At 34.8% G+C, this 22,422-nt stretch overlaps 5 protein-coding genes across 5 annotated transcripts; 3 read left to right on the forward strand and 2 right to left on the reverse strand.

Annotated features, from left to right (window-relative positions):
• The first annotated feature begins 2,017 nt into the window (after nt 1-2,017).
• On the forward strand, nt 2,018-3,857 carry LOC130656685 (uncharacterized). The gene is made up of 4 exons (XM_057459585.1): nt 2,018-2,333; nt 2,441-2,677; nt 2,900-2,956; nt 3,043-3,857. The coding sequence occupies exons 1-4, from the start codon at nt 2,285-2,287 to the stop codon at nt 3,225-3,227; spliced, it is 528 nt and encodes a 175-aa protein (XP_057315568.1). The 5' UTR covers nt 2,018-2,284; the 3' UTR covers nt 3,228-3,857.
• On the reverse strand, nt 3,754-5,015 carry LOC130656687 (uncharacterized protein CXorf65 homolog). The gene has a single exon (XM_057459586.1). It carries the CDS (start codon nt 5,013-5,015, stop codon nt 4,608-4,610), a length of 408 nt encoding a protein of 135 aa, XP_057315569.1. The 3' UTR covers nt 3,754-4,607.
• A 48-nt stretch (nt 5,016-5,063) lies between these two features.
• LOC130656683 (microtubule-associated protein 10-like) lies at nt 5,064-12,118 on the reverse strand. Its single transcript, XM_057459583.1, has 4 exons — nt 12,066-12,118; nt 7,053-8,658; nt 5,871-5,945; nt 5,064-5,777 (listed from the first exon to the last, which is right to left on the reverse strand). Exons 2-4 carry the CDS (start codon nt 8,653-8,655, stop codon nt 5,125-5,127), a joined length of 2,331 nt encoding a protein of 776 aa, XP_057315566.1. The 5' UTR covers nt 8,656-8,658; nt 12,066-12,118; the 3' UTR covers nt 5,064-5,124.
• Nucleotides 12,119-12,134: 16 nt separating this feature from the next.
• Nucleotides 12,135-13,384, forward strand: LOC130656684 (uncharacterized). Its single transcript, XM_057459584.1, has 5 exons — nt 12,135-12,414; nt 12,556-12,644; nt 12,768-12,831; nt 12,991-13,050; nt 13,160-13,384. Exons 1-5 carry the CDS (start codon nt 12,150-12,152, stop codon nt 13,258-13,260), a joined length of 579 nt encoding a protein of 192 aa, XP_057315567.1. The 5' UTR covers nt 12,135-12,149; the 3' UTR covers nt 13,261-13,384.
• A 2,619-nt stretch (nt 13,385-16,003) lies between these two features.
• LOC130657744 (uncharacterized) lies at nt 16,004-16,829 on the forward strand. Its single transcript, XM_057460752.1, has 3 exons — nt 16,004-16,110; nt 16,217-16,492; nt 16,595-16,829. Exons 1-3 carry the CDS (start codon nt 16,004-16,006, stop codon nt 16,827-16,829), a joined length of 618 nt encoding a protein of 205 aa, XP_057316735.1.
• The last annotated feature ends 5,593 nt before the right edge of the window (nt 16,830-22,422 follow it).

Consider the following 22,422-nt stretch of genomic DNA (forward strand, 5'->3'; position numbering starts at 1 on the left):
GTAGTTTTATTGAGTTTTGTCACCAAAAGATTCTAAGTAGATTTTTTATTTTTTTTGTTTTGCAGAAAAGAATTATTTGTACCATCTCATAAGACCGCATTAAAAAACACACTCAACTTTCTCGTTTGCATCATTTTGGATGATTACTAGTCTGGGTCAGCGAGAAGAAAATGCACTCAACCTCTGACAATCTCGGACGGCGACAGATATTTCTTCTCGTTGTCAAGATAGTTGGAAAAAGAAAGAAAAAAGCACGAGGTTGGCAGTGCACTTATCATACTGCACATAATATTTTTCACGTTCGCGTCGTTTTTAGGACATACTACAATTTCAGACTAACATTTTAGACTTGATCATCAATCCATTACTAGATAAAAAAAATTGTAAAAACTTACGTATTTCTGTATTCCTAATAAAAACTGCAACAAGCCACAAGAGTTGGCGTTTTTAACTCGTCTTTAACGTTTCCTTTTTCAACGAAATGATTAATTTTGTATGCACGTATTTTTTATAAGCAACCGTGAGAAAAACTATTTTGAAGAAAGCAACCGGTGTACAATTTTTGCAACAGGGGGTCTTTCCTATCTCTGAACGTGAGTATAGATCCACACTACACACTAGTTTAGAGAGCTTTTTGATAATCTTGGAAACTGTGCTACTTTTTACCAAGCAACTCGTCTAGCAATTTCTCTAACAGCTTTTCAGTCGTGTTGTTCACATTACCAAACTTAATATACCAGGTGGTTCACAATGATGCTTGTAGAAAATACGTGCATTTTTAAATCTCTTACCAATCAAACACGAATATCAATCGTTCGCCAAGGTAATTGTCGCAGAATTGCTTTCTCTTCTTTGGGCAATAATATTTCTTTTGACAAAAATAGAAATATTTCTATGGTAAATCCGAACAACTGGAGGGATATAATATGAAAAGACAGGATACGAAAACGATGTCCACGTCAATATGAACGACACCTATATGCCGGAAAATTTAATTTGAAACGACCGGCATAAAAATGTTGATCGACCAATTTTGTTTTATAACAAGTGAACGGAATGTAGTGATTATGTCCACAGAAGGTTACTGGTGACAATTAAATTATTTCCTAAATGAATGTCCTTTTGTCACGGTGTCATCATTTTGCCCTTGTTGACACATTTTCCAAAATTGAACTAAAATCGGCATGATGCAGCACCAACGTATTTTAGCCTGCTAATAACACGAGTTGTTTGCGGTTTTAAATTGATTTCTTGAAATTTGACTAGAGGTATTTTTCGTTAACCAGGGTCGAAACTTCGCAAAACAATTAAAAATGCGTAATCTATTCTTAAAAACGTAAATGTAAAGCAAAGGAAACTCATCCCTTTTCTAGCCCCGCCCTGATTTACTGCCCTAAGTTACCGCCCTCTCCTTTTTTGTAAGTGACTTCTCAGTTATAATTTTTCACTGGTGTGCAGTCCAGGGATATAGGCGATTGTATTATACATTGCCTTACACAAAGTTTCTTATTAAACTATTTCCTTAAGAATTTGTAAGACATATTTTTAATCATATAGTCATGAATAAAGTGCTGACTCAGCTGTCGAACGATATTAACCTTCGGGTTAATATTTTGATGGATGGTTGGCATTTTCTGTAGCTTATTCCGTTATGAAAATCAAAATATTTTGCGGTTTTTCACATAGTAAAAAAAACATATCCTGGCAACTAATAAAGAAATTACGTAAAATTATCGTATCACTATAGCAACATCCGACTTATCGTGTCCGTCATCGTTTTTTTTGTCGCCTTTAAACTGAAGTTTATCCTCACTAAAAAAACTTAACATCTCCCAAAAATTAAGGTTTGGTATCATTGATTGTAAAAAACAAAGAAATTCAAATTTCCGATGCAGTGTTTGAACCAACCCACCCCCTTGTGTTGCATCGACATTTCGGGTGGGTGTAAATAATCATCACAAATAGGCCGTTTGTAAATAAATAAACTATAAACACAAGTCGTAAATAATTTGTTGTATGGTAATTATAGTAACGTAAATACGTTAACCATTCCATAATGGCGGATCGGGAAATGCACAGAATAAGAGTCATGTCTTACGTAAGAAGCAATTAAATTTATTTGCAACAATTTGATTGACAGGCTGGGTAATGCTCATTGTTTGTTACATAACGTTAATGCATTCAACTGTGTATATATACCTTTAAAAATTACCAACATATCAATTCAACAGAAACATCAAAACAACAAGAACACCAAGAACTCAAAAAACCAAAATATTCAAACATGAAGTCGCTGGTCGCTTTAATCACTGTTCTCGCTGGAATTGTATACAGTAAGTTTAACTTTAAAACATCAATTTTTTTTTATTATGTTTTTAGAAATTTTTTTTTCATCACCTACAATGAATTTTGACTAACAGTACTATTTTATCTACCTTAGGTAGCCCATTATTACGACTGACGTCCGACCCAACGGCGTCTCCACAACCTGTCGGTCCATGTAACGCTTTGGATCAATGTGCCATTTTCGGCGGTTTTAACGTTGGCAACTTCCGACTTAGCTCCGACCCACATGTCTTTGTCACTTGCACAGGCACCGAAATTATCACATGTCAGCGATGCCCAGCTCAGTTATTCTTCTCAAATAAATGTAACGCTTGTATGGAAGAGGAAGATGGTATGTAGGCTGCATGTTAACTTTATCGTGAATCACTGTATTTTTTTATTGTTCATAGGAACATCTCTGTGTTCTATTTCCTTATTCGTAAGAGCATCTTCGTGATAGCTTTTTATTTTGCATGACCAGCTCCATATTATCTTTCTATACTTGTAGGAGCATCTCTGTAAAAGTCTTTCTTTATTTTAAGAACATCTCCGTAATATCCCGTTTTTTATTTAGATAGTCTAAACGTGTGCACAACCACACAACCCGTCAATCCCGTTACAACACCATCATGTAAGTATATTTTACAGACCAGAATCACTTGTACCGCTTCAACTTTTAAGTTTTAAAAATTATTCAATTTTATATTCTTATTATAGATAACATGAATTGGTGCAAGGAACCACCAAGAAACGGTAATCACGTCGGAAACCTCGCTGATCCAGACAACGAACACTTCTACTTTGCATGCGTGTATGACGTCACCTACCACATGCCTTGTGGAGCTGGTTTAGTTTACAACCAAACTTGTAACGCTTGTCTTAGCCCGGGAAGCCACATATAAACATCCGAAGTAATTTCAGGGTGTGTTTTGTGCTGGGAAGGTGTTTTTAATTATGGTCTAATCGTGTTTAATTTATACTCTGTGTACTTGTGAAAAAAAAAATACTTACTTTAACTTTTTTATTTGGTGTTGTTCTGTGTATTTAAGGTGGGCGGGGAACGCCCATATTGGGCGTTGTATTGTTGGAACTACATATCTAACAAAAGTTTTGAAACTTGTATTTTTATTTTTGCGAACAACAAAGAGGCGAAAAAATAAGCTGCTTAATGCAGCGTAAATATCACAGCTGCTGACTATAACTGTCTCGTCGTAATTAGAGAATTTGTTTCAGTCAGAATAACACGGTGATCGGAAACTGTTATATTTTACACCATTGTGAGTGCGCCCATCTTTAATTATTAAAACAACAAGGTTGTTATTTAAACGATGTTTTAATGAGCGACAATTAATTTAATCACCTAATTTATCGCCTTAATGAGCTACAGAAACTAATTGACCGATAGTACGGAAGCGAGGCTACTATGTCTTTATTTTTTGTCTACAAGTATGTAATAAAAATTACTAATCGTGACATTATCTAATAATATTATAAGCCATTTCCTATTTTTGATGACTCAAACGTATTTGCAATTCTCAACCAACTTCGATTCTAGGTCTTCCTCTTATTTTGTAACAGTCAAAATGAGCTGAGTAGATAGGAATCTTTTTTCGATTTATAAAAGTTTTTCAAATTTAGATTTAGAATACAATTTAGCCGATTTAGTTGTCGTCTTAATCTAGAAAATATAGGAAGATAAGATCCAAAATAGGAGAAAAATCGTAATGTGTAATGCAACTATCGCTGTCTTGTTGTCAGAGAAGATACAAGATGCCTTTGGAACGAGATTGGCTGCTTTTATAATAGCCATAGCTGAAGTGGGGGTGAAAGTAGCAGCTAATTTTGACACCGTATACATAATCAGATAAATTGTTCAAGATATTTTGGTGGAAAGGTTTTTGCATGACTTTGAATTATATAGGTGGTCTCAAGCAATTATCAAAATATTTTTTTAGAATTTCGCGATTTAAAAATAACGACATTTAACGGAAGGGGCATTTTTCGCGATTTTTATACTTGTAAAACTAGGATTAGAAGAGGAGGAGGATATCTTTATCCTCTTTACATCAGGGCTAACATAGAATTCTTGAAATAACAAAATTAAATTTTGCAATCATATAATTCTAGAGTTTTTGCCCTTCAAACGTGGAATGGAAATGAACGCAAAATAAGGCTTAAGATGGGAGATGGCTTAAGCGTCAAGGCAGGGGAAAATTAAAATACTAAACAAAGGCAAAATGTTAAAAACAAAATTCCAAAAAAAAATAACTATCTACAGGTTCTCATTCGTTGAACGTTTGAAGAGAAACGAGAACGGCACTAGTCTTCGGTAGCTTTACACTACTTTTTCTGCGACCTCCTTTATAAGCTGGTTCTTTCTCGCGGGGAATTTCAAAGATTGTTTGCGGCATCCAATTTAATAACAACGGCTCGACAATTTTCTGTCTACTTTGCTTTTTAACACTTACTAAGACATACGTTGAACGCTCTTTAAGGAATTTACTGCACTGTAAATGCTGAATCATATCGATTAAGTTTTGGAGGTTGCCATCTTCATCGACCAGATCTATATTATGATGTATTTCTGAAACGTGACATTTTCTTCTTAAACAACAAAGAAAAATACATATTTTACAGTCAGCGTTTAATAAAACCTTTTCATCGTCGCCATGTCGAATAACAACCAACATTTTCGCGTTTCCGTACTTTAATAATCTAAGAAACTTTAATACAAATAATTCAATTTGTTTTTTATTCTTTGCTATAAAATTTCGATACAATATGTTAGATGAAGAATGTTTAGAATCCACTCTCAGTGGAGTTTATGTGTGAAGTATTTACTGATTGAACGCTAATACTGACTTTTTCGTCCAATTTGTTTTTTCTCGTGTGTTTTGACTTCATAGGTGAGGAACTAGATTGTACCGGTCCTTTAGTCTCCACTCGTTTACCGTTTTTCGAACTCCGATCACTCGTAGTTGGAGAACTATCGATGGGTGAAGCAAAGAGGTCACGTGATGATTGTGTGGTCGTAGAATTTGTTCTTCTTGATGATTTCGAAATGACTCCAGATACAGTCTCCCTTCTTGATATTCTTGTACTCACTCCCGAAATATCTCCTCGCGTATTTCTACTTGTTGAAGATAACGCTCGAGAAGGCCTTTTTAAATTCTCCACGGTAGAGTGATTTGATGTGTGCGAAAGATCTGGGATGGAGACACTACTAGTTACACTGATAGTGGAACCCGCTGAATCACTGTGGAAAGAATCGTCGTTGTAATCGACATTGTTTTGATCACGTGACAACGCCGTTGACGACCATGGGGAGCGATCATCGAAAACACCCAACTCAGAGACAGACACCGCTCTTGGTTGTTTTGGTGAATAGAAACCAGTTTTTTTCTCAGCTATATCTTGACCGTGAAAGGAATCCTCACCATTTAATACATCAGCTTATGAAATAAATTTTATATAAATATTATATAAATATATAAAGAATTTTATTGATTATTTTTACATTTAAATTTCGTTTCAACTTAACTTACCGGATTCTGGTTGGCTAACACTAGTTAATGAACTCGCAAAAAAAGCATCACTTGAATTTCCGTTCTCTTTTCTAACTAAAGAAAATGGAAAAACAACTTATAAAGTTCATTCTCGGTAAACAGTCGGTTTTAATTGCAGACGGCACAGACTTTTAGAACATAAAAAAATTATGACACCATGCTGTTTTTTTAGGACCTAGAGGTGAATCAATGCAAGTTTCAAAATTATATGAGAGACGTGGAAGTATTTTTCTAATTATCTTGCTTCATTTTGTTACCCAAATTTAGATAATAAGTTTCATATGTCTAAAAAATAAAACAAAAAAATTGCGGACCAAAATCTAAAACTTCATAGCACAAATTCTGAACATTTTTATGGTAAAAGTAATTCATAGACACAGTGTAATAATTTTCGAATTTTAGTGAATTTTAGTTTTTTAATTCGTGAAAATAAATTTTCTTTAATCAAGCACACGACTATATAAAAAAGAGAGCCAATTTAAGGAGCGTGATTGTAATTGAGGAGAATGGTGAAAGGGAATGGTCCTCCTACATTCGCGCGAATTTTCTTATGGTATCTTTCCATTCTTTAACCAAAATTATAAGTTCGCAAATCGGACAATTTTAAGATTTATTTCCACAAAAACTTAATTTTCGAATGTTAATAAATTTTGCGAGCTTGCGAAAATTTCTGTCAACGTAAACCTATTAAACAAAGCTTGCAGTGGAGTTAACAAAATCCGTAATGACGGTATATCAAAAGAATTCCTTTAAGTTCAAAAAGTTCAAGTCCTGATAAAGTTCACAATATTCCCGTTAGGAGGATTGAAACTTATCGTTTTCTCTATCACTTTAAAAATTCAATTTGGGAATACGTTTCTAAAATGTCATATCTCCAGTCGCATCATTTTACAGAACCTCAACGTGATGCGTGCACTTTTAAAATACCCAAACCTGCGTTATTGTAAAAACCTTATTAAAAACAGCAAATTCGCTTAAATTCAAGAAATATGGGACCAAAATCGAATATTGGACCGAGTTTCGGTAAAAAATGAAACTAACTTATATATTTGGATAGATAACATATAATCGGATTTTGAACTAGTTACCTTTCTGCACAGGTGTTTTACAAAGTAGGTTCAAAAATTTCAAATTCGGGGTACTACCAATTTTATAACATACCTGATTGCACAGAGTTCATTTTGTTTTGTAAACTCAGTTCGATTTCTTTTTCTTTCCTCACATTTGTTTTGTTTTGATCAACTACAGCTACATCACTTTTCTTCACCTCAAAAGAATCTGGCTTATCGAGCAAAACATTGGTCGCCTTTTTCTCTGAATGTTCGAGCAAATGATCATGTGTTAACTTATAGCGGAGCATTTGAGTACGTGTGAAGCCATATGTTAACTTCTCTTTTCTTTTTAATTTTCGAGATGATTTTGGCTGTTTTATTTTCTTGTCAATTTTTTTCATTCTTATGTGACTGATTTCGTGCGGGCTAACAAAATTTTTACTCGAAATTTTTATATTTCTGTTTCGTTCAGTGACAATCTCTTTATTTTCAGCGGGAGAAGATACTTTTGAAACAGGATTTTCGTTTATATTCTTTGTTAACTTACTGATTTCTTGTAACAGAGCGCATAAAACAGGCAGATTTTTGACATCCAGCAAAGACAACTTCTCAGGCACGTTCGCTGCTTCTTCTTTAACATCTTTTACTTTCTTTTCTTCTAATAAAGCAACAGAAGCATTTTGATTAACAACTTCGTAACAGAACTGTTTTTTAAGATCAGGTTTAAGAATTTCTATATGCGGTTCCTCATCAGAAGATAAGCTGTCACCATCATTTTCAATGTCGTATAAATATTTACTATTTCTCACTCCACCCTTTACTTTTTCAAAATTACGTGATTTATGTTCATCTTTTAAATTAATAAACAATGGTGGAGGGCATACAATGTTATGATCATCGTCCGATGCACATTCTACTTCCAGGTATGTTTCTTTCTGACGGATAGCACATTTCTTTTTCTTCTTTTTCAAAGCACACTGCACACCTTCATCCTTCACGAATTTAGGTTTACACTGCTTACTGCTGGCGATTTTTCCATCCGCTGGTACAATAATATGTTCGTTGTTTGGAATTATAGCGGAGATCTTCTTTTCTTTTCTCTCTTTATCATCAATATCTAACAAAATATTGATCTCTTTCTGTCTTCTTCCTTCAAAATTCACGTGACGTAACAACGATTGACCATAACAAGTCAATTTCAAACCCAAACTAATCTTTCCTATGCTTGTTCCCATCAGGTTACAAATGTTGTATGTTCCAGTTTGATGGCCAACTGCAGGACAGTGTTGTCCAAACTGCGACATTGTTTTATTAATTTGTTTTGTGAGATCGATTAAAGGGACAAGACAGCTACCTAAAAGCTTAGGTTTTTCTGACCATGTATCTAAGATCATAATATACAATGGTACGCGCTGTATAAACTCGTTGAATGTTTCAAATTTATGCTGAAATAAACAAGATTTGCCTTTTTCAAAATCATACCCTTTTGATCCACTTTTCATTTTCTCTAATTCTTGGGTTACATCAGCATTCACGTTTTCACTTCCAACCTTCTCTTTTATGCGTTGAATGTTTTGAAGTGAAGTAAAATATATGATTAACGTCGGATAATCAAGCAGACGAAAAGCGACTGCAGGAATGTTGCACGTAACATTTAAATAATCAATTTTTTTGACGAACAATTCAAATGAAAATAAACACTCTCCTTCCATTTCCTAAAACAAATTCAATAAAAATGATTTTTAAATGTTATAGACATTATTACACAGAAATACAACAATAATAACACAATATTGAATGACCCTTTCTTCATTCCACAATACACAATCGAATAGACAAGCTAAATTATTAGTTTTTGGAAAGAATGGGATAATTGGGTAAGAAAGTGTAGAGACTTGATAGTTCCTGGAGCAAAGCCCAGAGGCAGACAGAGAAAGACTTGGCAGGAGGTTATAAGGACAGACTTGATACAGAGGAAGTTGAGTTTAGATCTAACACAGTGTAGATCAGATTGGAGGAGGGTCATTAATATACCCCGTCCAACCCATGCTAGCATGGAAAACGGACGTCAAGCCGAGAATGATGAATGATAATGATGATGATTTCTGAAAAAAGTTGGGATAGTTCGAGATTGGGGCTAAACATTAGACCATATTTCTGTTATTAAGCCTAAAAATACAAAAAATTTCATAGGTTTTGTGAGGCTTTACAGGAGCCTTTTAAAAAAAAGATAAAAATAAGATAATTAACATACTTACAATATACACAATAAAATACACATAAAGAGAATATAAAAAGGTAACACAATATAAGATCAAAACTAAAGGTTAAAACAAAGGCTATGCTGCACCCTAAATGCAAATGTAGACTTGCAAATGTAGTCCCTAAACCAACGTCAACAAAATAAATTTAGAGTATTTCAAATACGAATGTGAAACCTATGCACACCATCTTTTTCAGTATATATATATATTAATTTTTTAAAATAAGCACCATAAAGGTCAGCATGAGTTTAAACAATGATACACAAACTACAGTTTGGAAAAAAGAGCTAAATAATTTTACAGGATATAACTTGAATGCTAAAAATGCTGATATTTCAAAAAGAAGCACAACAAAAAATCAGAAATTTTCAGGAAAAGTGATAATCCTGAAAATTCTAAACTAAGCAAACATTTAAACAGACTGGAGAATGCTTTACCCTGTAATGTATAAATTACTTGGGACATAATATAAAATCTGTCCTGATTTAAAAAGGACAGTCTAGGCTTCAGACATGCTGTCCTGGTGACCCAAGATTTACTCTGCTGGATTCTGTTGTTGGAATGTTTGTACATTTTTCATATCTGGCTTGAGTCACAAGCTCATGTTAATTGTGGTGACTTCAGTATACCTTCTAGCTGTCCTGTATAATGATAGATACCATTCTGGCTCTGACCTAGTACTGTACCTCAAATAAGGTTAAGAATAAGGCACTTCTGATTCAGTTAATAGGTAGCCATGTTGAATTATATCTGCTTAAAGCATTGTCTCGGTTGCCCCAGGTGAACATGCATCTGCTTTGCCTCGCTTAATAATACAAGTCAATAAATACATGACACATGGGTCAGTCCAATTTTAGCCATAAAGAACTGAGGTTGTTGAAGATTAAAGCTCCTCAGATTTGAAGCTCCCACCCACCCACCCATTATCATCTGTGGCAATGTCTCCAATTTTACTTGAACTAACTATGTTTATTTTCTTTTATGTGCTGCCTAACCGGACGACACTTGCCGGATATGCTTACCTCCGACCACTGGCACTTTTTTTCACGCACTGGTCTAGCACTGCAAGCATACGATCAAGCTTTTGGATTGGCTCACATCACCCAGTCGTTGATGGGTGGTCATGCGATCACTGATCACTGTGGCTGTACTGTTGCTCTAGCCGAACGGTTTCCTTATACAACCATTTGGCTACGAGAGTTGTGAAGGTTTTTGTCCAGCGGTGGGAGCAACGGTTCATACAATTTCCACTTGCGCTTTTACTGATGTGGATGTCGGGCTTCCTACGTCAGCCAAATAACATTTGGACAGATGCGTGTGTGAGGCTAGTGTATCTTATTATTACTTGATATTATTATCACTTATTATCATTATGGTGAGGCACACCCTTTTATGAATCCTGATATTATTATTATGTGGTAACACACGCTGGGCCAATACTGGACCAGCTTGTGCATTCCACCTTTAGCTCATGATTATTGATAACACATGTTTATTGGGTGCAGAAGACACCATATGTGATTATCGGTTTATAGTGAAGTGCAGTGTACCTTCATGATTGAAGTGGAAGAGAAACAATATCCTTCATGCATGAGAATAAATTATTAAATAAGTATATAATTAATAAACTAAATAATTAATCATTAATTACAAGTGATAGGTAAATGTATAATTAGTTGTGAAATGTACCTCGTGAATAGAGGATATGAGTATGTAATTCATGCATGAAGAGATCTGGGTCATGCCTTGGAAACCGTTCACAATATTATGATCCATGAGGACATAAACTTGTGAGGGGCAACCAAAACGTGCATACTCTTAGGAAATTACCCTCTTTGCCTTGGGCATTTTGGTGTGATTATCTTGTTATGATTACTAGCAGCATGCGTTATCTGTCCTGCCTTACTTAATTATTTTCTTACCCGGCATCCCGATCCATTCCCCAAATTTACAAATTGCGTTCCATGCGTTTGATGTTGTATACCAAAATGTGCCATAATACAATATTCTCGATTAATAAGTGTGTTTTTACTGAGTAACCAAGACAATTAAGACATGCTGTCCTGGTGACCCAAGATTTACTCTGCTGGATTCTGTTGTTGGAATGTTTGTACATTTTTCATATCTGGCTTGAGTCACACAAAATTAAAGAAACAATTTGTGAAAATAAAAATGATGAGATTTGTGCTGTGCTGTGATCAAATGGAGACCCAAATGTTTACATAATTATGTGGCTTTATTAACTATATATTCATCAACCAAATTGTATTAAATAAAGTCTTTTTGAGAACCCTACGGTAACAAATGTTCCACAACGTTTGTTCATTATGCCATTGCTGTATATCTGCAATTATGTTTTTGCCATAATTGTGTACAGGATTTTTGGGATACAAGACTCTGTCATAAGAAAACACATGTTTAGCCGATGCATCAGGCATTATGTAATCACTTAGAGGCGCGCACAAGTAAATATCGGAACTGTGATTCCACATATTGTACAATACATATTGCTACTTTTAAAACAATACATATTGCTACTTTTAAGAGTATTTTTCAACATGCCGGACACCTACTTTTCTTAAAAAATACTTGTGACTCATAGCGGATCCTTGAAACTTGGCAACGCAGCAATGTTACACTAAAGTAGTAGCTATATAGCGATCATAAAAGGAAGGGTGACGAAATGAAGTAGAAGACAAAATCAGTGTCACAAACTGTTTTAAACAATTTCATGAGCTAATGTTTTTAGTTTTAATTGGGTTATTAGATTTACAAACTCGTCTCATTATCCTGGAACGCTTTATACGAAAGTTAGCGGGTATGTGAATAAAATAGCAGGGTAATTTTAAAAAACTTACAAGAACCAATCTTTTCTGCGTCCTGAGCTTTGTTTTGTAGTTTAATCGTATGGCCTAATAAGTACTTACTTAAAACACGAATTAATGGCGGCAAAGTGTATTTGCTCAGTTCAAATAGTTCGAAGAAAAATCAACTATGCCGGGCAAACTATTTCTCATAACTCAAAACTCAACATTTATTATTGTCAACACTGCAACAGTCCATACGTACGAGTTCATTATTATATTTTCCTAAACATGGAAATCCTGCGAAAGATTCAAGCTTCGAAATCTTATTTTTCACACAATTTTTTGAAAAGATCTAATACAACGATAATGAAGAATCTGATGTCAACATCACCCTATTTAGGTAGCTAGCTAGCTAGTTAGTTGTTAGCTGAGCTATTTTATATTGCGCATTACTTGTATCTTTATGCAAAGTTTCCACCTGCGATGGGAAGTATTTTACTTTATTTTTGTTTTGCTTAGATATAATTATTTTTTACTTTAGGAATTAAAGCATCAGAACTCACAAAGGAAAACATACCACCAAATACAGGCTGCCCTGTTTGCAGCCGAGGTATAACATTTAAAATGACCGTAAGTTTAAATATATATTTGTTGTGCATAACTAATTAGTCTAATTAGTATTGGTGAAGCTACTATCAATCTTTTTAATTAAGAAGTATATTTAGATATCAAAAAATAAATATATATTTATAGGATGTTTTATTTTTATCACAATTCATGACTCCAGAAGGGCATATGATTAATCGAAGGAAATCAGGTAACATATATACAACTTAAACTTAAATTTATTTAGACATTTGCATATTTGGTTTTTATGATTTGTAGATGTGTCACACAGCAATACAAGGGAATAATCCAGTTTTCTAATTTTGTATATATTTTCTTCCTACATTTTAATAACATTCCCATTTTTAAGGTGTCTGCAAGAAACAACAAAGAAAAATATTCAAATTTATTCACATAGCCAGAAGAATTGGTAATTAATTTACTTTTTTACTTGTATATAAAGAATTGTGTTTAAATTATATGTAGAAAAGAAAGGATCAAAACATTTATGTAGTAACTTGTTTTCTTCATTTTTTTAGGGCTGCTTCCAAGGATTGTTCCTAAAGATGGTGGACCACCACCAATCTATGGCCAAAAATCAAAATCACTTTACCAAAGAACATATAAATCTAAATTTTAGTTTTTCTACCAGCACAACGTGCGTATAATCTTTGTATATATATTTCATACAACAACATATGAAAACAAAAAAAGGATGATTGCATTTTATTTTAAATCTATAAAATACTATGGCCAACTTTGGACATTAAAATTGTTCTTATTACCTTAATGAAAATTCTGTGTTAGTGATATTAGTTCAAATTCATTGATGATTTTTTTACTTATTTCAAACATGAATTTTTCACCTGGATTTCACACATTCTTAAAATTAAACAAGTGAATTTATTAAAAAAATATTGTTATCCTCCTATGGGAGTAAACAAAACGCAAAAATAGTAAATTCAAGGAGTTTGTTAAAATTTAAAGTGAAAAAAAAGGGGTCACAGGAAGATTTCAACATAACAAACAACAATAAGACTGCAGGATTTAGCAAAAGTTATTCTTGTGTGTTTGGTTAAACAAAGGCAGTCACTCCCTTTCTTTCTCTAACGAAATTCCGAACAGGTTTTCTTCTTTCCGCAGCGATTGCTACTTGGTAGTGTTTTGCATCCACGATTATTTTTATAAGCTTAAAAAGACTTTCACTTTTGGTTCCTTGGGCAGCTTTAACACCGGAGCACAAATTTACAAGAGAATCTCTTGGAATACAGGATTTTCTCCAACTTTTAAGTACATGTGTTATTAAGATTTTTTAAAATATTCTTAAGAATATCCCTGCCTAGCTCTATCTCTCGGCTTGACAAGCTTTTTAAAACAATAAAACTACCTTAGAGGATACATTTCGGCGAGGATTAAATCTGGCGAATTTCGCCAAATTTGCTAAATTTAATCTCGCCAAATTTAACATAATTTACCGTTCGCCAAAAAAGTCCAATCTTGTTAGAAAACGGAAGTAGTTAGGCCTGTCAAGCAAACAGTAGGGTTATCATTTGTAAAAAAGAAAACTAAAATATACAACTTGACTGGACACAGACGGATCTTTCAGCACATTAGCATGACCTAAGACAGCTTTGAAGAATTCAACATTTTCTAACAACGACGGTATATTTTCAAGGTTAACTTAAAAAAATGGATAACTTAAGAAACCAAGAAATGAATAATTCATTAATGTTGTATAATAGGATTTGCTAAGAAAAAACAAACAACTCTTGATTTAAATTCTCCAGTATGTGTTAAATTGTCTCGTGTTGACCATTTTCTTGCTAACAGGTTTCTAAGCGTTCCATAAGACAATGAGTACCTTAGGAGTACTAATTCTCAAGGGTATTTATTTTCGCAAATCACAAAAAGTTGTACTTCGCGGGTATTAATTTTCTCGAATCGAGGAATTTTGATTTTTCGCGAGCACTAATTTTCACGAATTGTTCGTATTTCGAATTTTCGTGGAAGTAGACTTTGTTAGGGGAACTCTATCTCGGACCAAAAGATAAAGAGATAACGGGCACGTTCTTATCTGTCATCCATGAGAACAATTTTGTGGGAATCAGCAAATGTACGCCGTGTGTGGCTTCGTCAAGCACAAAAAATAAAAAGAAGGCGGAAGTTTGGTCAAGACACATTCGAGACATGTTTGGGAAGAAAAACAAACGATGTGATAAAGTTGTAGTCGATTAGATTTTGGGAATATATGCGTGGTATTTTTAAGGTTGTCTTGTTTATCATCTCTACCTGGTAAATTTATCTTCTCTACCCGGTAAATTTTTAGAAAAAGAAATTCGCGGGTATTAATTTCACAAAAATGGTCAAAAAACGCGAAATTCGAAAATGTACCCGCAAAAATCAGTACTCCTAAGGTAAGAGGTACTGGTAAGTTCTCATCGCTTGGTTATCATGTTTTTCACATAAAACTCGTTGCACTGCACCTTGTCTGGCCTGGCTTAAAAAACTCTTCCTACATTTTTCAAACAGAATTGCCGAAGGATGATATGTGGATTTCATAGGTTTTCTTCCCTTATGGAGTCTTTGTATTGGTGTAATTTTTACATTCTGTTTGAAGTTTCTGAAAGCTAAATAAAATTTGTTTAACATATCTTCCGGTTTTTACATGGATCGGATAAAAAATTGCCAAAAATTGCCCGAAAATCCGTTTTTTTCCGATTTTCGGATAAAATCCGACAAAATCGGGAAATCGGATTAGTCACGTGTCAAAATTATTCTAAATGATTCTTCTTGATTAAACAAAGTTGTGTTGCAAGTTTCAAGTTCTAAGGATAATCCTAACAGGAATTATTATATTATCCCCATTATAAGGATTTCATAGAGATTTTAGGGGTAGTTTTGAGTAATGGCCAATATCAAAGCCTCTGAAAGGTATGGGACCTAAAAATTTATCATGCAGGTGTCTAATAGATAAATGTTGAAACTCAGTAAGTATCATAGCCATATAAGAAAGCAATTAGAAGTTATTAAAACAAAACCGTCAGGGGGGCGGAATCCGCCCCCCCGGACCAAATAGGGTTAAGTGGATTTACGGCGCTACAATAAAACGACGCGTAGTATTTGAGAAATAAGTTGCTATTTTCATGTAAAACAAGTGTTACAAATTTTTATAACACTTTAATCAATTTTATGCAACTTTATTTACAAAATCACCTCATTGTGTTTTCTCTTGGATGTCATTGTTTGGAATGATGTAAAATATCAACAGAGAAACAGAAACACTCAAAAAGCTTTTTCAAATCATTCAATTTCAATGTAACGTTCGATTGTTGAAAAATTCGAATTTTATGGAAATATTCCATTGTTAAGAAGTTCAAATTTCAATGAAACGTTCTAGTCACGTCACGTTCTCAGTCGAAAGAAGTAAATCTTTTGGGAGACGAGGAAAGTTACTAATGATACAACTGCAACTACCAATAAATTCGAAAAAGTAAATACATTATGTTTATTTTTCTCTAACGTGGCACATCAGTTAAAATTAAATCTATTTACCTAAAAGATTTTATCTGGAACAAACCAAAACATTCACTTTTAAGAATATGTATGAAATTTAAATTTAACTATGTATCACGTATATTTGTTGAGAAAGAACTAAAAAAGCTTAAGCGTCAAAAGTCAGCTGGTTTGGATAATCTTCCGCCAGCTTTATTAAAGGACTGTGTATCTGCGATTGCTGAACCACTGTATTATTTAATCAACTTGTCATTAGACAACTCAGAAGTACCATTAGATTGGAAAAACGCACAGATCACTCCCATCTTTAAATCAGGATCACCATCTGAACCAAATAACTACCGACCAATATCTATATTGTCAAGCCTATCAAGAATACTTGAGAAAGCAGTTCATATCCAACTTATCAGCTATCTAGAAGACAATAATTGATCATATCGTTCTCAATTTGTTTACCGCAGACGTAGCTCCACGGACATAGCTGCAACGTTATTTACTGATAACATCAGAAAAGAGCTAGATAAAGGAAATTTAGTTGGTGCAATCTTCATTGATTTGTCGAAAGCTTTTGACACTGTTTCACATAGCATCTTGCTGGAAAAGCTTCGTGCATATTGGAATGGTTTACCCACTACCTATTCAACCGTACACAACAGGTGGTTATTGATACCATCAGATCTAACACTGAGAATATAAAATCCGGAGTCCCTCAGGGATCTATTTTATGACCACTTTTATTTTTAATTTTCTTCAATGATTTTGAGACCTCGCTTATTAGAGCACGTACTATCCAATTCGCTGACGACACAGTGCTGGAAGCAATGTGAATTATATCGAAGATAATTTGAACTTAGAATTAAAAAATATCGAACAGTCGCTGCGCGTCGTTGAATATAAATCACCTCGGGTTAATAAATCTCAATAACTGTGTTTACCTATTGTATATCTACTTATAATTAAAAAAAGGCGCGAAAAAAGCTTTCAGGCGTTTGATTGGATAATTTATGAATGTTCACTGTATGTTTTATGCTCGAGTGCCCATAGAAATTAATATGTGAGTACACAAAAAATGTAAACAAATGAAAATATCTTTTCTCTCTCCTGCTGAGGCATCCCATGAGGGCGCAATTTAAAAAGAGTGTAGTGTCTTCCGAAGATGGCGGACGCTTTTCTGTAACTGTAAAATTTGTAAAACTTAAAAATCATGAAAGATTTCGGAACCTGATCCTGATTATCATTTATCTTGCGAAAAATTGCATGTGACGATAGAAGTAATTGGATTTGGTCAGTTTTCAGCAAACAATCATGGCAGAAACAAAAATTAGTGAGAATGAACTTAATGAAAATCGGAAGGTTAACGATGTGGATGATGACGAAAGTCATGAAAACGAAGACAAGGCACTATCATACTGCAAAATGTGTGGAAAAAGATGCAGGTGTGCCCGCGGGGTCCTGCAACATCTTCGTTTCTGTAAATCAAACGAGGTGAATGAAGACGAAGTTAGTGAACCTCCACCACAAGCTTCAAAAAACTGATTGGCAGTGGCAGACCAGCGATACTATTTCGAGATTACCAAAAAATTCTATTGGGGAGATGTGAGAGGAAGCATTGCTAAAGAAAACCTTAAAACGTGTTATGAGAAATTCGTGTATTGGAGACGCAACTTGTTCATGTTGCCAAACGGCGCGTCCGGTAAATTGTTCATTCGTGAAATCACCCGATTGTTAAACTCTTGGTTTGAGAATAGTCCACTAAAAGAATGTGTAATGACAGCTATACACGTTATGCCAGTATTGCTGTTACAAAAACCATCAAAGACTTCAAAAAGTTGTGATCATGTCCATGCTTTTGAGCGGAGGTTAGAGACTTTCTAAAGCTACTTGCTGGGGCAGCGGCTATACAGTCAAGAATGTCAAGCAAAAACACAGAAAGGGACATCAACATTATATCTCGGAGGTTTAAAGATTTAATGCAGAAAGGTAACGTGAATGGAGCGATTAAACTGATAACGAACAACATGACAGGTGGGATATTGCCACTAAATAATCAGACTATTGATCTGCTACGGATGAAACATCTGAGGCTGACGAAGACGCGATAATGCAAGGGCCAACGAAAGCGGTCGAGCCGATTATCTATGACGCGATAGATGAAGCCATGGTTTTAAAAGCGAAAGGTGGTGCAGGACCCTCTGGTATGGACGCCGATGGCTAGAGAAAGATCCTCACATCCAAAATATATGGTGACAGTGGAAAAGATCTTGGCTTCATTTGTAAATGTAGCCAAGAAGATGTGTATTGAAGAAATTGATGATGGTACTTTGGAAGCTTTGTTAGCGTCAAGATTTGTACCATTAGACAAAAACCCAGGTTTAAGACCAATTGGAGTTTGAGAAGTTTTGAGGCGATTTGCGGGGAAAATTGTTATGAGTGTTGTTAAACAAGATGTTGTTGCTGCATCATCTAAATCTCAAATGTATGGACAAAAAGCAGGCAGTGAAGCAGCAATCCACGCAATGAAAGTGATGTTTGAAGATGTTTTTAGATGCAGCAAATGCTTTCAACAGCTTGAATAGATCGGTGTTATTACACAACATCGGAATTATCTGTCCCGAAATATACGCGACCAAAGAAGGTACAACATAAGACGACCCTGTTGGTATGGCGATATATGCAATAAGAATTACACCCCTTCTCGATTCTCTGGTGTTTGCTGATAACCTCACCGCATCCAGCAATCTTGAGCCAATACGAAAATGGTGAGACAATCTGACGCAAATCGGTCCCAGTTTTGGATACTTCCCACAACCAGTAAAATCTTGGCTGATCGTGAAATCAAGTTAACTTGATCAAATTACAGTTAAGGGTGAAAGACACCTGGGTGCTGTAATAGGAAGCGTTGAATACAAAGAGACGTATGTAAAAGCGATGGTGAACAAATGGGTCAGGGAGATCAATCTACTGACAGACATAGCAGTGACGCAACCTCAAGCTGCATACATGTGCTTTGTAGATGGTTGCAAGAAAAAAATTACATACTTTTTAAGAACGATCTTTGGAATAGAAGAGTTCCCGACACCTCTCGATGAAGTTATTCGACACAAATTTATCCCTGCAGTAACTAGTGGTCACATCGTTAACGATAACAAAAGGAAACTTTTAGCAGTCCCTCCGAGGCTTGGTGGATTGGGAATTGATGTCTTTCGTAAAAATGCAACAATGAGAACTCGAGAAACATGACAGCCTCGCTGAGAAATCAAATTCTCATGGTGAACAATGAAGAAGGTGACAAGTCCAAACAACAAATTCAATCAGAAAGACGCAGATCTTGAAGGATTGCGAGCTGAGATGACAGACGAGGAGAAACGAATCAATGAATCTAATATGCGAACAAGAGTCTCAAATTGGCTGACAACGCTTCCACTTATAGAATGGAGGTACGATTTGACCAAGCAACAGTTCTGGGATGCAATCAAGATTCGATACATCTGGCAACTGTAACGATTGCCCTCCAACCGCTTCTGTGGTGTTCGGTTCGATTTAAGTCATGCATTGTCATGTAAAAATGGTGGACTAGTCACACTTCGTTACAACGAGATTTGTAACATAACTGCAGACCTTTTCCAAGGAAGTATGTAAAGATGTAAGAGTAGAGCCGAGCCTTCTTGAAATCAATGGTGAGAGGTTCCAACAACTCATGGCAAACGACGGAAATGAATCAAGACTGGATGTGAGTGCACACAGTTTCTGGATTCCTGACCAAAGAGTATTTTTGGACATAAGGGCATTCAATACCTACGCTCAAAGGTACAGGGATATGGAAATAAGCAGAACCTTCCAGAAAAACGAAACAAAAAAGAAGAAGCAGTATAACGAGCGCATACTTCAAGTGGAGAATGGTTTCTTTACACCTCTTGTATTCGCGACAAATGGTGCGATGGGCGATGAGTGCAAAGCCTTCTTTAAACGCTTATTCGATATGATTGCTGAAAAACGGTCCATTCCGGTATCTCTAGCAACGAATGTCATACGAACAAAGATATGTTTCTCGTTGCTACGATCGATAATTTGATATGTACGGGGTTCAGGATCGACGCTAGATAGGGATATTAATCTCAATGACTTTGCGTTGGCGAATAGAACTTCCATTTATGATTGCATGTAAATGTACCGTTAGATCAATATTAGTTATATGTCGTTTCGTATTGTAATGTCATCCTTTCAATGTTCAAAGTGTTATCTTTCCATGTATGAGGTCTCTGGTCATTTTTGTTTTATATTGTAAATTCTAGGTTGGTTTATCTCTATTATAATAGCCGTATTCTGTCTGTCTGTCTCTGCGCGGTCCCCCCCCTGAGTTAGAAAATGATATTACGGAAACACGAATATCAAATGCGATATATTTTTATCCACTTCGTTGCGACGGGTGAATATAATGGACGGGTGAACCCGTGGATTTTTCCACGGGCAACGAGTAGTGTTAATATATTTGTTAAAGCGAGAAGCTCCCACGGCGCCAAGAAAAAAAGAAAAAAAAAATTAAAAAAATCGGAGTAATTTCCAATCTGGGCGCTATTTTAAAAATAACATTGGCTATCATTAATCGAATAATTATTGATGAATACTCTTGATAATTTTATACATTTTTCAACTTTCTGCTAAGCAACTTTATTAATTTAAGGCGTAATTTAACAAGTTAACCACGACGTTAAAGGTTGAGTTCTTTATAAAAACATATGCAAGTTATTTAATTAAAGAGTCATGTGTTAGAGGTGATCATTTTTTCTTTTATTGACAATTCTAAAAGCCTAGTTTAGAAGAAACACTGTGAACGAAGTTGGGAAATGTGAATACTTGTAAATCTTTTAACTACATTGTTAAACTATTCATATGAATTACCGATGAGGGACTTTGATGAATATATACACAATGAAATCGAACAACCGTTTTAAAACTTATTGAATATCATTGCGGATCTTTTGAGCAGAATTACAAGAAGGAATAAAAAGAAAACTTTATTTATATTAATTCGTTACAAAAAAATCCAGGTTTATTTTTTCATAATTATGAGGGTTGCTTTAACAAAAATTTTGCAGGTACTTTTAGCAGTAACATTTCTTTTCACACTATGGTTCGTATTAAAAACATTGGAAAACTTAAACATGGAAGTCGCGAAAATCGACGCTAAATCCTGTCAACTCCAAAATGAAAATAAAGTTTTAAAAACGCATCTTAAAGACGTACATTTGAACTTAGACAAATCAAAACAAAAACGAAATGAGTTGGATCTGCTCATCAACAAAATTGATAAACATGTCATAGAAGAAGTAGAAAAAAAAAAAGACTTAGGGAGTTCCATAAACAAAGTACAAGAAAAACTTGCACATCTAGTACATGAACAGAAACAGTTAGTGAAAAAAATTAAACACTTGCACGAAGGTGCTTCGACATCGTTATGTAGCGATGAAGAAAAAGGGAGTACTAAAGTAATTTCGTACAGTTTGTTTGGAGACAATGCTGTATCGTATGGACGTTTTATCAAGGATGTTGCTCAAGAAGCACAATCGATTGATCTTTACAAAGATTTTACATTACGAATCTACGTTGATGAAAATTTTCCTGATCGACTGCGAACGGAATATAAGAAAAATCATACGAACATAAGATTTTGCGATGTGAACAAAATTCCACAATATCGTAATTTGCCAAACACTATGGGGCGAGCGTGGCGTTTTGTTACGATGGCTGATGAAACGGTTGATGTCGCGTGCTCGCGAGATCTAGATTCTCCGTTGCTTCAACGCGAATCCGACGCTGTTACAGAATGGATGAAAAGTGGAAAAATATTCCATGTAATGAGAGACAGACCATTACATTATTCGAGAATCATGGCAGGTACATGGTGTTTTAAAAACATGAAAAATCGAACAATGGGTAAAGAGATTTTTAACATTTTCATGAAAAAATCTAGCGGATTCAGTCTAAATTCTAAACGTGACCAGTATGTCTTAAACAATCATGTATGGCCCAAGGTGGAAGATGACTCCATAGAACACGATGCATATTTATGTGACAGTTTTAAACGGTCACAACCATTCCCAACAAAGAGAAAAGACTTTTTCGTAGGGTGTGTTCGTGACTGTTGGGTATTCGGTAAAGTAGAATGTCCTTCTAAATGTAGACCAAGAAAACACAAGGATTGGAAATACTGTTGACCTAAGTATATAAAATTGTACAAGTAAAATTTACATTTTAATATTATTTCATAGGTTGCTGAGCAGCTGAAAGT

This window comes from Hydractinia symbiolongicarpus, chromosome 9 (assembly GCF_029227915.1).
Source record: "Hydractinia symbiolongicarpus strain clone_291-10 chromosome 9, HSymV2.1, whole genome shotgun sequence".
In the NCBI taxonomy this organism is placed as follows: Eukaryota; Metazoa; Cnidaria; class Hydrozoa; order Anthoathecata; family Hydractiniidae; genus Hydractinia; species Hydractinia symbiolongicarpus.

Bases quoted from the DNA above. Each gene is read 5' to 3' on its own strand.
- LOC130656685 (XM_057459585.1), top strand. From the start codon at position 2,285: ATGAAGTCGCTGGTCGCTTTAATCACTGTTCTCGCTGGAATTGTATAC. The intron at 2,334-2,440 runs GTAAGTTTAACT...TATCTACCTTAG, and splicing joins TCTCGCTGGAATTGTATACA to GTAGCCCATTATTACGACTG. The intron at 2,678-2,899 runs GTATGTAGGCTG...TTTTTTATTTAG, and splicing joins TTGTATGGAAGAGGAAGATG to ATAGTCTAAACGTGTGCACA.
- LOC130656687 (XM_057459586.1), bottom strand. From the start codon at position 5,015: ATGTTGGTTGTTATTCGACATGGCGACGATGAAAAGGTTTTATTAAAC.
- LOC130656683 (XM_057459583.1), bottom strand. From the start codon at position 8,655: ATGGAAGGAGAGTGTTTATTTTCATTTGAATTGTTCGTCAAAAAAATT. The intron at 5,946-7,052 runs GTATGTTATAAA...CATTTTCTTTAG, and splicing joins AATGAACTCTGTGCAATCAG to TTAGAAAAGAGAACGGAAAT. The intron at 5,778-5,870 runs GTAAGTTAAGTT...TTATTTCATAAG, and splicing joins TGTTAGCCAACCAGAATCCG to CTGATGTATTAAATGGTGAG.
- LOC130656684 (XM_057459584.1), top strand. From the start codon at position 12,150: ATGGCGGCAAAGTGTATTTGCTCAGTTCAAATAGTTCGAAGAAAAATC. The intron at 12,415-12,555 runs GTAGCTAGCTAG...TTTTTACTTTAG, and splicing joins GTCAACATCACCCTATTTAG to GAATTAAAGCATCAGAACTC. The intron at 13,051-13,159 runs GTAATTAATTTA...TCATTTTTTTAG, and splicing joins TCACATAGCCAGAAGAATTG to GGCTGCTTCCAAGGATTGTT.
- LOC130657744 (XM_057460752.1), top strand. From the start codon at position 16,004: ATGAAACGTTCTAGTCACGTCACGTTCTCAGTCGAAAGAAGTAAATCT. The intron at 16,111-16,216 runs GTAAATACATTA...TTCACTTTTAAG, and splicing joins CTACCAATAAATTCGAAAAA to AATATGTATGAAATTTAAAT. The intron at 16,493-16,594 runs GTCAAGCCTATC...TGTTTACCGCAG, and splicing joins TACCGACCAATATCTATATT to ACGTAGCTCCACGGACATAG.